This window comes from Cibotium barometz, chromosome 63 (genome assembly GCF_041138505.1).
Source record: "Cibotium barometz isolate CiBa-2024 chromosome 63, ASM4113850v1, whole genome shotgun sequence".
NCBI lineage: Eukaryota > Viridiplantae > Streptophyta > Polypodiopsida > Cyatheales > Cibotiaceae > Cibotium > Cibotium barometz.
In genome coordinates, this window is record NC_141108.1 from 27,460,769 (window position 1) to 27,475,458 (window position 14,690).

At 45.6% G+C, this 14,690-nt stretch overlaps 1 protein-coding gene across 1 annotated transcript in view; it reads right to left on the reverse strand.

The window, feature by feature from the left end:
* LOC147603900 (uncharacterized) overlaps positions 1 to 14,690 on the reverse strand; it is a 267,683-nt gene that overhangs the window by 186,001 nt on the left and 66,992 nt on the right. The window contains exons 11-12 of the mRNA XM_086795826.1: positions 2,230 to 2,324; positions 1,687 to 1,871 (exon numbers count right to left, since the gene is read on the reverse strand). Of these exons, the coding sequence (XP_086651952.1) occupies positions 1,687 to 1,871; positions 2,230 to 2,324 (280 nt within the window). The remainder of the gene's footprint in view (positions 1 to 1,686; positions 1,872 to 2,229; positions 2,325 to 14,690) is intronic.

The following is a 14,690-nucleotide window of genomic DNA, read 5'->3' on the forward strand; positions in this document are numbered from 1 at the left end:
GGTCCATCTCTCCAAATGTATCTTCAAATAGCAAACTGCCAAAACAAACTTTACCTAGAACCTAAGCTCTGATACCATGTAAGATAAAAAAATAGTTGAAGCGAGATCTTCACAATACAAAGCACTGAATTGCAAAAAGAAGTGGAGAGTAAACAATATTATTTCTTGCAAACTTTAGTTACAAACTAATGGTTATCCGCCTACCGGTGTGCTCTGAGTAAGGAGCTTTGATGGCGATCTAGACAGACTCTAAGCGGAGGATGTCTTGCTTACAAGAGTTCTTGAACTCGATGACGATAATAAACAAAGGCTGCCAAACTAGTATATAGTGCCCAAGGTCTGCATGGACGTAGGTCGGCCACATTGGCCAACCCATGACTTGGTCCAAAATGACCAATTGACCATATCATCCGACTAGGACAATATTAGACTACAACACAGTTTCATAGGGACTGTACGCAGCTCCCACGGCCATCTGAGACCGTTTGGATCCTCAAACGGGCCCTGCAATTCGAGAACATTGTGTCCTCGGCTTGTTGTCTAACACTCACTAATGTAGTGACATAGCCTACACAAGAATGCATCCTACTTGGCAGAGTGCCAAGTCTACAAAAGCCGTCTACTAACCATCCGGCCACATTTGGCCACCATCGAGTGTCTAAATTGGGAACTATCCTATGCCCACAACAGCTACTCCTCAGATAAGGGGCCCTACAACATAGAATACATTTATCACCCGCAAAATAACAACACGAGGGTGGAGCATTGAGCAAATGCTTTTAACTTGTGAAGCAATGCTCTACACCGTATATCCGGATCTACAATATTCATGCCCCCCTCCTCTCTGGGGCACGTATAGAAGTCTCCCAAGCAACTCTGGCCCAGGTTCCTAGTGTACCATCCAAACTTGACCAGAGAAAGATACGGACCAATCTTCGCAACTAGCCAATGCATCCACGAGAGAAGCACTAACATGAGGCAATGAAGCAGGCTGAGACAAGCAGTACTTGGTTAACCACCAAGGCTCTAGAGGCTAGATCCAATCTCCTAAAACTCCAATGAAGAAGTTTCTTCCTAATGCTCTTAAGCACTAGTGCAAACTGCTGTGCAGGTGATATATCAGCCCCATTATGGGCCTAAATCTTTTGTTATTTGAAAAAGATTCCTACAAAAGCCAATAGTCCTAAATGAGGATCCAGAAAGAGCCTCCAAACATTATCGAACCATACTTTGGTTATGGTCACAAAATGTCCTTCTGAGTGCTTCTTCAGGATAAACGATAAGGACAAACGAAAGGTATAAGATTCTTAAGTGCATCAATAAAATACACAAGGGTTTAGCCATCATCAGAGATAATGGATTCTCGAAGCATACTGACAGTAAACAGACAAATTTTGTAATGTTTTCCCTAGAATCATGAGGCTCACATATCATCCTAAGATATCCTGCATGGGGCGCTGCAACATGGCATTCAGAGTGGTAAAGCTGAGCCAGCGTGAGGGAGTCTTGTGATGGCGCAAAATGGTGTAGTGGCACTGGTTTATCCGAAGCCATGTAGTGGCACTGGTTTATCCGAAGCCATGTAGTGGCACATGCCTCCTGGCTGACTCTAGGACAACAAAAACTACAGAAATTTACTCATCAAAGTAAATTGTCAAAAATATGTATAAACTTTGGGTGGGTTACCTCAGTTAAGTCGATCTCAGCCCTGAGCTCATTGATTGCCATTGGCAACTTCGCAATATATTCTCTTTGAGCAGCAACATCCTCAGGACTCTGTGTTTTGACCTTGAGTTGGCGTTCTTTCTCTTCAAATCGATGTGAAATGTCTTCACCCATAGCCCTTGGGATCTGAGCGATTAATGATAGCACTGAATATTGTTCCCAAAAAACATTTAAAAAGTTTAGAAGAAAATGAGTAATTTGCACACCCTTCAACTAGAAGTATGTTGTCTTGGCCGCCACATGAGTAGGTAAGGTAATTTTCCCCGAGTATGTCACTCAGACATTAAATAAAATAACTATGCACAACGACAACAATAGAAAAAAATAGGTAAGGTAATTTTCCCCGAAAATGTCGCTCAGACATTAAATAAAATAACTATGCACAACGACAACAATAGAAAAAAATAAACATCTCCAACAAAACACAACAACAAGCAGACATGAAAGAAATGGAGCACTCATATGGTATGTGCATGTAGATGAAACATTTGAAACAATCCATACCTATGTCGCTTAGTTGGGCCTTTCTTTGAACTAAGAGTGCCCGGACTTTCTTGCAAGTGACAACAAAAGAACCAAAGGTGATTGTTGCCGGTATTCTGGGTCAATCCAATTGTAAGAAACAATGAGCCAAAAACATCAAAATGCCTTACATAGTTTAACATAAAGAGACTTTGAAATTGCTGCTCGTCCTTGAATAGATAATAGTCAAGGGGGGCTCTTGTGATCCCTTTTGACTTTTTCAAGTCTTCAAAAATCTGCAAGAAACAAAAGGTATAAACAGCACCATTGATAGGAGTAGTCACAGAAAATGAGAAGGTTATGGTTTGAAGAAGCAGGGTAGGTGTGTAGAACCCTGTCCCTCCAGGCATGAAACTAGGTGACCTACTACGTTGATCGATCCACTTCTGAATATTCAGGACGAATCTCACAGAGGAGAAGACTAATAGCCCCAAGATGACACAACTTTATCTCTTCAAGGGTAGAAGCTATGAAAGAGAATATTATTTAGGCACTGCCTCTTACATTCAGCTTCCCAAGCCTGTCCTGTGCAATTCACCTAGATGGGTGTGAACACTCTTGGGCACGTCTCGTAAATAGTTAACACTTAAACACTTAATTTAAATGGATCAGCACAAGACAAGGTACAAAGATGAAAATAAAATGGCACAAAAAACACCACCACTAGGGCCAGAAAGGGCTGAAACCCCCCCAGCGCCCCCCCCCCCCCCAAAAAAAAAAAAAAACTGATGTATATTATTGGAGTATTTTTGACTCTACAAGATTCCACAGGCTTTCAAGCCAAAATTTCCATGAGCATGTTACCAAACAAGAGTCACACAATCCTCACCTCCTTGTGGATGACAAAACGTGTTACTGGTGCTCCAAAACTACGCACGACACTCATGCCCCACTAGAGCATGGCGCTCTCACCAACAGTGACCGGAAAGCTGGTTCTCTGTACCTCTAGCACCAGAGGTCACTCACAGACAGAAAACGGGGCAATTGCAAGGTTTTTTTGTTTCTTTTTTTTTTTTGGGGGGGGGGGCAGGGGGGGTTGGGATGGGTGATGGTGGGTGTGCGTGGGCCCAGATCGTTTGGCACAACCTCCTGCGTTGTTACTAAAAGTGGGATCACGAAGATTAGCAACCATGGGAAGGGGTGGAGGGGGCTTCTAGGAGGTACAAAATTGAACCTCTTACGGCTATAGTAGCGCACTGAGAGGAGATTCTTGATTGGACTAACTCGGTTAGCACGGGAACGTGTATTGGGCATATGAGGGTACATATAGGGCACATAGGGACAAGATAACAAAGACTCCCAAAGTTTCAAGAGTCCCACTGGAGTCACAAGAAGGAGATCACGCAGATTATTAACACATAGAAGCTTTCTCACACAATGAATAATACAGACAAGACGAAAAGACACAAAGGAGTGCACAATACTCGGAACTCATTCCATTCACCTCTCACACTACAAGGTTAATCATTGCACCGTGCACGGTCACAGTGAGGTAGGTTGACATAGACTCTGCTAGAACCAAAATGGAAGACTCTAGGTGTAGCACTCTAGACTGGCACATCAAAGACTCAATGCTCAATGGAGAGAGGACTACTAGATTTGCTTGCTCCCCACTCTGAAGAAGTCCTTTTAAGCCTGGAGAGTTGGTAGGTGGAATCTCGTACGTGGTGCGGTGGAGAGCATCCCTGCAGCGACTCGCGCCAACAGTGACTTGCGGGGGAATAATTTGATGTGCACCATGTGAAATAGATGTTGAGCTTTGTGAATTCCCGCAAGACACCCTCTACCACTCTCCTACGGTCCATCCACTAAGGTGGAGTTCCACTGACCCCATGCCTGCCCCACTGCAGCCCCCGCCTGCCCATCTGCTGCCCGCGCCTGCCCCATTGCTGCCCCCGCCTGCCCCACTGCTGCCCAGCTGCTCCCGCCCACCTGCTCCTGCCTCTGCCCCCCTTCTTCTGCACCCGCCTCTGTTGCTCACGCATTCTGCTTCCGCTTGCTGCACCCGCCTTGTCGTCCCCCATTTCCCTTTTATTTCCGCAGCACCTTTTATTTGGCTTCAAGTCGGCTGCCCACACATTCTCGATTGGCTTTATGGCTTCTTCTGCGGTAGCCAATCTTTGGTCACCCCCACTGGCCGGGAGAATCATCAATTTTTCACAACACGAGCTCACCTCTCTTCAGCACGACATTGACCTTGAGGTCCAGACCACCCTTATTGTGAGGTTTATGGTTCCCACCCCTCTCGTTTGCACGCCGTGAATGGCTTCTAGTAGCTCTCCCTTCGCAGCTGATTGTGCACTTCCAGCATACTCGTTTGCTTGGTCGAGGCTTCTTCCAAGTGGACTTTCATTCTTCAGAAGCTACTTCTCAGGGTTTGGCTGGCAGCCCCTTCCCTCTTGGTCCTAGGAAGATCTTCTTCTTTCAGTACCAACTGGGCTTTGATCCAGTGGCAGAGGATCAGCACCATACCCTACTCTCACTACGGTTCCCTGCTCTTCCTCAATCCTATTGGAAGCTTTTAGCTTCCATAGGGGCATCCTTTGCCAAGGTTCTAGAGGTACCAGTCCTTTCGAGCTCTCCCGCCTCAACTTCCACCGCCGTTACCGCCACTCTTGATAGTGTACCCCAGGTCCTTGTGGTTATTCCTGATCCATCGATAACTGACGATCGTATTATGCCTCAAAGACCCCACGGATCTCATTTCCGCAAGAGGATGGAGATTGCAGGCACACCTGACCAGTGTCGGATTTGTCGTCGACGACAGGGCCACATTGCTAGAGATTGTCCCAGGTTCAAGGGTCATGCTAGGAGGCGGTGTGGTCCTACCCATCAGATGCCTTCTAGAATTGCCGAGACTCCAATTGCTCCTTTGCCAAAGCAGACCACATAACGTTGGGTTGTGGTTAGGCATGGAAGGCACGCTCGGACCCCCGTACCTGCCCCTTCACCCACACCCCTTGTGGAGCACCCTAACCCTTATGCAGCTCTTGCCTCACAGGATGTTGATCCTTCTTTGGAAGATGAGGCTTTGTAGGCGCATGATCTCGATCCTTCACAAGAGGATGCTGCATTACAATTATAGCCATTCTGCTCTTGGATTTTGAGAAGGCCTGTGATAGAGTGGATTGGGAATTCCTTGAGGGTACTCTTAGCCATATGGGCTTCTCTCAGAGATGGATCAAGGGAGTTTCATGCGTGTATCGTGATGCCCACAGTAAAGTGCTCGCTTGTGGTGATAGAGGAGAGCGGTTTCAAATTTCTTGCTCAATACCGTAGGATTACCCCTTAGCCCCATTATTATATATCATAATTGCAGAGGCCATGAGCATCTTTCTTCGCTCCACTGCTGGTAGATTGAGGTTGCCTCTTCGTAGTCGAGGAATTTGACTCTGAGTTAGCTGATGACACAGCCATGTTCTTGGAGGCTTCACATATATGCTTATGTTCCTTTCGGGTAGCACTAGAGAAGTTCTGTTTGGCAATAGGGACACTCAATAATTGGCATAAATCTGTTGGTTTTTGGGTTAGTGATTCACCAAGAGTTGCTTGGGGTGCAGAGCTTGGTTTTACTTGGATCACTAGAGGATGCATTGCAAGATATTTGGGATGCCAAGTTGGGATTGATAAGGAGAAGCCACCCAGTCTGCTGTCCACTGTACGACGATCGCAAGGAGAAGAGAAGCTGTCCAGCCCCGCTGTCCACTGTACAGCCAGCACAAGGATAAGAGGAGAAGCTGTCCAGCCCCGCTGTCCTCTGTACAGCCAGCACAAGGATAAGAGGAGAAGCTGTCCAGCCCCGCTGTCCTCTGTACAGCCAGCATAAGGGGAAGAGAGAGAAACTGCACTGCTGCCCACCATATGGCCAACGCAGAGGGAAGAGAGAGAAACTGCCCTGCTGCCCACCATACGGCCAACGCAAAGGAAAGAAAGAAACTGCCCAGCCTGCTGTCCACTGTACGGCCAGCGCAAAGGGAAGAGAGAGAAGCTGCCTGCTGTACGGACAGATCAGCGCAAGAGAGAGAAGAAGAGCATAAGCTGCTGCCGGCCTGCCCAAATCCGTACCATCAGTCCTGAAAGTGGATGCACATGCATATCCTCCATGAAGGCCCTTCCCTCCTTTTTTAAAGTCGGCTGCAAGAAGCGCAGACTGAATCTCTCTCTCTCTCTCTCTCTCTCTCTCTCTCTCTCTCTATTTGCAAGGAGTCGGGCTGCAGCCAGGGACACACTTTCTCACTCTTTGAGAACTGGCGGGTTGGACTCCAGGTTCATCCACGTGCTTCTCTCTCTCTCTCTCTCTCTCTCTCTCTCTCTCTCTCTCTCTCTCTCTCTCTATTTGCAAGGAGTCGGGCTGCAGCCAGGGACACACTTTCTCACTCTTTGAGAACTGGCGGGTTGGACTCCAGGTTCATCCACGTGCTTCATTTTCTGGGTTTTTTTATCCAGACATTGTATCAGATCCACCATGATGTAACTTTTGGTCTCATAGGTCATTATGGCCTTTTGAAGACGTTCATATAACATTTCATTTCTCTCTCACACATGGGAATAAGTGCTGGACTGCAGGCGGCTGCAAGACAGGAGGGCAGGTCAGAACATAGCTTTTCTCACGCCCCTTCTCTCTTGTGAAAAGCGGCGGACTGCAGGAGACATAGAGGCGCGCTGCTGAGCAGGGACAGCCGGCCACTGTTTACTTTTTCTCTTTCTTTCTCTAGGGGAAAGCGACACAAGGACTGTAAGTTTCTCTCTCTCTTTGCGAGCAGGCGGGACTGCAGGAAGTGTCTAACTGAGTCTCTATTTTCACTGGTTCGTGACTGTTTCGGAGTTGTTTCTCTGGCCCTTTGTGAGAGGAAGGGTTTGGTAGTTTGGAGAGTGGAAACCCGGCATGTTTTTGGACTGATTTGGAAGAGTTTATGGACTGTTTCATGGCTGAGTTTGTGGCTATGTGCATGGGTCAGCTAGATGCGTATTCAAGGCCTCATGGATGTACAGTCTTGGCTGATTAGAGGAGATAACAGTGTGGTGTTTTTGGGGCACAAGGCTGTGTGTAACCTCTATGCTTACAGGTTCAGAGGATTGGCAGATTGGACATGCAAACATACAAGCCATGAATGGCCATGATGTACTCATTTAAAATCTTCCATTGAATTTGAATGAAGAAATACCGAAAGGGCTGCCAAGCTTTGGGGCCAATAGGTGTCGTTCTTCTTTCCGTGTTGTATGGTAGTGATGTGTGTGAACACACTTAGGACCGCCAGGGCAGTTTTTCCCTCACTAGGAGGTTTTTTCCCCCGTGCATATGTAGACCCTCTTATCTACTCATTTTGGGGTATGTACTTATCTTTTGTATCTAGCACACATTTTTTCATTCTAATCTAGTGAGTTTGTGTGCTCTCAAGCTTCTCTATCTTGTGTGTGTGCATTTTTGCAACCCTAACACTAATTCCAACGATTGGTATTAGAGCTAGCTTCCTTGACACTTGATCTAGTAGTCTACCTCCCTCCTCACAACCCTTTTTTTCTGTCTCCGATTGAGATACCCTCTTAGGAGAAGAAGGTATATACTGTAGTGTGCTGTATACGAAGTTTACTACATTTTCGGGGTCCGCAATGCGATTCGGGCGCGTTTTAGGCACCGCAAGGTTTGTACAGACGTTCTGGAGAGGCGTCATTTATGGATTGGTTTTGCCCAATTTTGGGTGTTTGGGCTGTGCAGTGGCAAAGATTTGGTGTGCAGCAGCATCTGTAGTGTCTTCAACAACATCGACCATCATACTTTGGCTAGTGACACTCTATTCTCTACTCTGTGTTATTTTTTTATACACTTTGCAGGTGATCGAGTCAGTTGGTAGCCATCCGGGGTTGCATTCAGTGAATACTGAGTACTTGCAATGTGTTGAAAGATTTTGCATTTGGTAGACAGTCATGGCTGGCAGTAGTGATGTATTTAACATGTTTGCTAAGGACAAACTTGATGGGACTAACTACCCATTGTGGTCCTATATGATGAGGCATGTACTGGTTGCTAACTCTAGCTCCCATATATTTGTTTTATTTGCTGGATTACAACTGGTTTGGGTGACTGCTGATCTAACGCACTTTGGTTTCTACCAGAGGCCGGTTTCAAGGTTCCGTTGCCAGGACCTCACCAACTTTCTTAAGGGGGTGAGCTCGTGGTTGTCTCGAGGAAAGTCGTTGCTGAAAATTTCAGCAAGATGTCAGACTATGAGGATGACTATGACTATGATGATGAGGAAGAGCAGGAGACCACTGAATCTGAGGATGTACTTGCAGGAGAACAGGCTGCAGAAGATGCACGTTATAAGGATGTAACGCAGCTAGAAGATATGCCAAGTAAAGAGGAAGATGATGCCCAATTCAAAGCTTGTTTGGTAGGGGCAGTGGATGTGCTTATGCAGCTCACACAAAGTGAGAAGTTTGCTGAATTTATGAGGGCCCCTTCTGAGCCTAAGAAGAAGAAGAAGAAGGTGCGTTCTAGAAACCCACCTCAGGGCAATAGTGGTGCCTTCCCATAGGATCCTGCTTTTGGACAGCTTTCTAACATGCAAAACACTTATGGAGCAAACCCACAGAGTTACTTTTTTGGACAGCCACCTATTCCGCAGCAATCTATGCATCCAGGCTATTTTGGCGGTGGTTCCGTGTTCCAATCTATGACTGGGGGTTACCCACAAGGAGGCATGGGAATGCAAGGGAATTTTGGAGCTAATTTTTAACCCGGTATGCAAGGCAACATGTATGGTGGTATGCAGCCCAGAATGCAAGGGAATATGTATGGGGGCATGCAGGCCAGAATGCAAGGAAACATATATGGGGGCATGCAGCCCAATATGCATAGTGGTATGTTTGGAAACATGGGAGGATCAGCAATATTGCATGGTATGCAAGGTGTGGGAACTGGCAATGTTGACCCTACTATGGGCATGAATGCAGGGGGTAGCAATCTTGTGAGGCCACTTCCTTACGATAATCTAACGCCTATGGGTAAGGCGAAGGATTATAAGGAAGGGGGAGCTACAGTGAAATTTGTCACATTCAGTGGAGCCAAAGACAGGCTCAAGGCTCTTACCTTTTTACAGCAGTTTGATGCTGTTTTTTTTGATGGAAATTACACGGAATCCTCGAGAGTGAGAAAAGCTGCGACTTTTCTCAAGGGCAATGCATTGCAGTAGTGGTCCACTCTTCTTTTGCAGGGCATAGCACCATTTACTTGGGTACAGTTTAAACAGATGTTCTCTTTCGTGTGGCTCACATCTAGTGGATGTAATGACAGCATGGCATAAGTTGGATGCATCGAAATGTGAGAATCTAGAGGATTACAACAAGAAGTTTTGGGAAGCTTTACTCCCAGTTACTTCTTATCGTGCAGTGCCACTGTCAGAGCAAGTTGAGAAGTATTGTTGTGAGTTGCCCAAGGAAGTGCGTGACTATTGCATTAAGACTCGAGTAACAAATATGTCGCACAAGATAGAGACTGCCATGACGGTAAATGCGTTACTCACTAGGTTTCAACTGGATTTAAGGGCAGCAAAAGCACTGGCAAGAAAATTGAGAAGTCAAGGCATGCATCGCGTGATGCAACAGTGTCTCCAGAGAAGCGGCGTAAGATGTTACCAATGCCCAAGAGAACTCCTGAGGAGAAATAGGCTTTGTTGAACGCCAAGAAATGCTTTTTCCATACCGAAGAGGGACATATGTCTTTCAATTGTCCCAAGCGAAAGTCCAACAAGGACTCTGACACTAAAGGGAGCCCAAGTCTAAGAAAGCAAAGCCTTCTACACGGTTAGTTCCTGATCTTGTTGGGGAACAGCCAGGTGGTGAGGAGACTGAGTTGTGCAGGGCATGGGGCAAAGTTAGAGATCTGAATGATTTGATTTTCTTTGACACAGGTGCTAGAGCCAACTTTATCTAAGCAGATTTGGCTAGCAGATTGGGGATCCGTGCAAAGGAGATGCGGCCTTTGTATGAGGCTAATATAGCTTGTCCTATGTATGCAGAACCCGTTACCTCTATTATTGGGAAGCTGAGGCTTCATGTGCAGGTTATGAGGACAGTGAGGAATTCTATATCATGCCACTTGATGGGTGTGATGTTTTGTTGGGTATGCCATGGTGTCATAGAGTACATGCGGTGGTGGATACGTACAACAGGAAGATTACTTTGACTCATAGAGAGAGAGAGCATATTTTGGATATAAATCTTAAAGGGGAATCTGTTCCTATTGTATCGGCTTCAAACATTTCATCATTAATGAAAAAGCATCTTTCCGCGTACTTGGTTTTTGTAAGGGATGCAAAAGATGATGAATCTCAATCTAATTTGTCTATGTTAGATAAAGACAAGACTGATTTCCTACGTGAATACCAAGATTACTTTTTCGAGTCATTGCCAGGAGAACTTCCTCTGGAAAGGCCAGAAGATCATGCTATTGATCTTATTCCAGGAAGTACCCCACCAAATAGACTGTCGTACCATGTTAGTGCAGCCCAACAAGAGGAAATTATGAGCCAGGTACAGGAGTTGTTGAAAAAGGGATTGATTCAACCTAGCTCATCACACTTTTGCTCACCTTGCTCTTAGTGCAAAAGAAAGATGGTTCTTGGCGCATGTGTATAGATTACAAGACGCTAAACAAGAACACCATCAAGATTCGATTCCCTATTCCGAGGATCGATGACATATTGGACCGCTTACAAGGCTCCACAGTCTTTAGTCGGATAGACTTGAAAAGCGGGTGTCATCAGATACGCATTAGACCCGAGGATGTGCATAAGACAGCATTTCGGACCACCTTTGGGCTATATGAGTTCTTGGTCATGTTCTTTGGCTTGACAAATGCTCCCACCACCTTTAACAAGATGATGGACAGGATTTCCAGCCTCATAGAGCCTTTATGGACACATTCTTTAATGACATGATTGTGCATTCACGCTCAGAGGAGGAGCATAGAGAGCATTTGGCCACAGTGTTTGAAGAACTCTGGAAGCATAGGTTGGTCATAAATGGCAAGAAGAGTGAGTTCTTCTTGGAAAAAATACACTTCTTGGAACATATCGTGTCTAAAGATGGAGTCCGTATGGATCCTTCGAAAGTGGAAGCAATTCTCAATTGGCCAGATTTGAAGACCGTGCATGATGTATGTAGCTTTTTGGGATTGTGTTCCTATTACAAGCGGTACATACGGTATTTTGTTGAGATTGCTTCGCTCCTTCATACTTTAACAAAGGAGGAAACTCCGTTTCAATGTTCTGATCGAGACATTGCAGCCTTTAAGAAGCTAAAAGAAAAGCTTACTTTGGATCTTGTATTGGTACTACCGGATCTCTGAAAAACTTTTGTTGTCCAGTGTGATGCATGTGGGAACAGCATTGGGACAGTTCTCATGCAGGAAGGACATGTGATAGCCTATGAGAGTCGTATATTACAGAATGTCGAGAAGCATTTACAGGTCTATGAGAACGAGATGTTGGCTGTAATTCATGCTCTTTCTACATAGAAACACTATTTGCTTGGGGCTGATTTCATTGTGCACATAGATCGTCAGTCCTTGCGTTATTTCCTCACGCAAACTAAACTTTCTAAGAAGCATATGAGATGGGCCAACTTTTTGTCTATGTTCCACTTTCATATTGTACATGTGGAAGACAAAAAGATTGTTGTGGCAGATGCTTTCTCACACAAGCCACAGGTCACAGTAGTTTCACTTGCTTATCATCATGAGCTTGATGAGATGAAAGAGCAGTATGCCCAGGATGAGGATTTTGGCAGGGTCTATGATCAGATGTCTGAGGGTCAGCAGCATGATCATTATACTCTCAATGATGGCTTTTTGTTGATGCATGGTAGACTGTGTTACCACGCAGCTACGACTCAAGGTTATGATTGAAAGTCATGCTCCACCGTATGCAGGTCATAGGGGCATTGACGCCACGGTAAAGGCAGTTGAGGCTTTCTTTTATTGGCCGACATTCAAAAGGGATGTTGATGCTTTTGTTAGGCAATGCATCTTATGTCAGAAGGTGAAATTTGACCGTCAGAAGACACCAGGGTTACTTCAACCTTTACCTATTCCAGATAGACCATGGGAGAGCATTGCCATGGATTTTATATTTGATCTTCCAAGGACACAAACAGGGAATGATGGCATTTGGACTATCATATGCAGGTTTAGTAAGCAGGCTCATTTCATTCCCGTGCGTAAGAAGATCAAAGTTGATCACATGGTGAAGCTGTTCATGGCGAACATCTTCAAGTATCATGGCATGCCTTTGTCTATCATTAGTGACCGTGATCCACAGATGACGAGTTTATTTTCGAGAGGGTTGTTTGACAACATGGGTACAACTCTCAAGTTTTCATCATCGTTTCATCCCACAGACAGATGGGATGTCAAAAGAGGCTAATTCCACAGTGTTAGATCTTCTCAAGTGCTATGTGTCAGTGCACAAGCAACAATGGGAAAATTATCTTCCTTTGGTGGAGTTCGCTTATCCATACCTCGACGGGCAAGGTGCCTTTTGAGATTGTGGAAGGAGGGAAGAAGGTACCACCCATTTTGCACACAAAGGATAAGATCTTTCAGGCTGACCAGTATGTGGATAACATGGATAAAGCTTGTAAGAGAGTTAAGTTGGCACTCCAAAAAACTCAACAAAAGCAAAAGAAGGCAACAGACCGTCACAAGCGTGCATTAGAGTTTGCATTGGGTGACTGGGTTCTTTTGCGATTTGAGAAAGCTAGGCTCAAAAAGATGAAGGGTAAAGAGTGCTTATTCCCTAAGTTGAGCATGCGCTATTATGGACCTTTTCAGGTATTGGAAAAGATCGGTGAGGTGGCCTATCGTTTGAAGGTACCAGATCACTGGAGAATTCACAATGCATTTCATGTGAGTCTAATTAAACCTTTCCATGGGGATGTGCGTGAGGATGTATCAGGTGAGGCTCAGCCAGAAGTGGAGGAACTTGATGAGGTTATTATTCCCGAGCAAATACTGGCACATAAGGAAAGAAAGGTACAAGGTAAAGTTTCCCGTCGCTATCTTGTGAAGTTCAAGAACTATTCACCGATGGATGCGAAGTGGATGGAGGAGGGTGACTTAGTAGATTCACCTCAGGTATTGCACCTTTATCTTGATGCCTTTGAGATGGAGCCGACTCTTGCTACGCCTCATTCAGGTTCAGCAGAGCATAGGTCTAGAGCATTGCCTGATGCTCAAGAGGGGGGTAGCACCTCCGCTCCCTTGATACAGACAGGCTCAAATATCATCTAGAGGTCGCTTGGTGCAGCTTTTGTCTCACCCAAAGGTACTGATAGCTAACAGTACATCTGCTTATGGGACTTCTATGATATATATGTGTACTAGTCACATTGGATGTTGTGGTTACGTATGGTTCACAGTGGTATACAACTTAGACTATAACTACACCATTGGTTTGCAGTGAATGTCGTTACATATGCATGGCTTAGAGAGATTGGGACGCTGATCTTACCATATTGTACTTTTCACTTTTAGTTGGATTACATGGCTGATATCTCACTGTATTGGGCAGCCGTCGTTATTAGTGTGGTTCTGCTTTGGATGTCTTGCTGTATCACCAGAATGCAATCGAGGGCGCTTGCCATTTTTCAAGAGGGGGGTACGTCATGACCCTGTGAATTTATGCAGCATAACTTTGAGCATGGTGGTCGGTGAGCAAGATATATGTTTAAGGTTCATACTTGGGGCAAAAGGTCTTATCTAAATAACCCCATGTGTGGAGGGGACAAAGGTATTTAAACAATCCCATGTGTGGAGGGGACAAAAGGGAACAAAGGTTTAAAACCTTTAAGAAATAAAAGAATACCACTTACAGTGCATCATGGCCCCTAGGCTATTATTGGGGCCTATGCTTCTTTTGGAGAGGGAGTCAGGCCAGCAGATTCTCTCTTTTGCTTTTGGGGAGAGGTTGGGGGGCTGTGCTACAGTACACACAGGCGCACTCCTTTTGTGCAACAGGCAGGCCGGGCTAGACAGAGAAGTGGGGCTGCAAGAAGCGCAGACTGAATCTCTCTCTCTCTCTCTCTCTCTCTCTCTCTCTCTCTCTCTCTTTGCAAGGAGTCGGGGGCTGCAGCCAGGGACACACTTTCTAACTCTTTGAGAACTGGCGGGTTGGCCTGCAAGTTCATCCACGCGCTTCTCTCTCTCTCTCACATGGAAATAAGTGCTGGACTGCAGGGGTCTGCAAGACAGGAGGGCAGGACAGAACAGAGCTTTTCTCACGCCCACTCTCTCTTGTGAAAAGCGGCGGACTGCAAGAGACATAAAGGCGCGCTGCTGAGCAGGGACAGCCAGCCACTGTTTACTTTCTCTCTCTTTCTTTCTCTAGGGGAAAGCGACACAAGGACTGTAAGTTTCTCTCTCTCTTTGCGAGCAGGCGGGACTG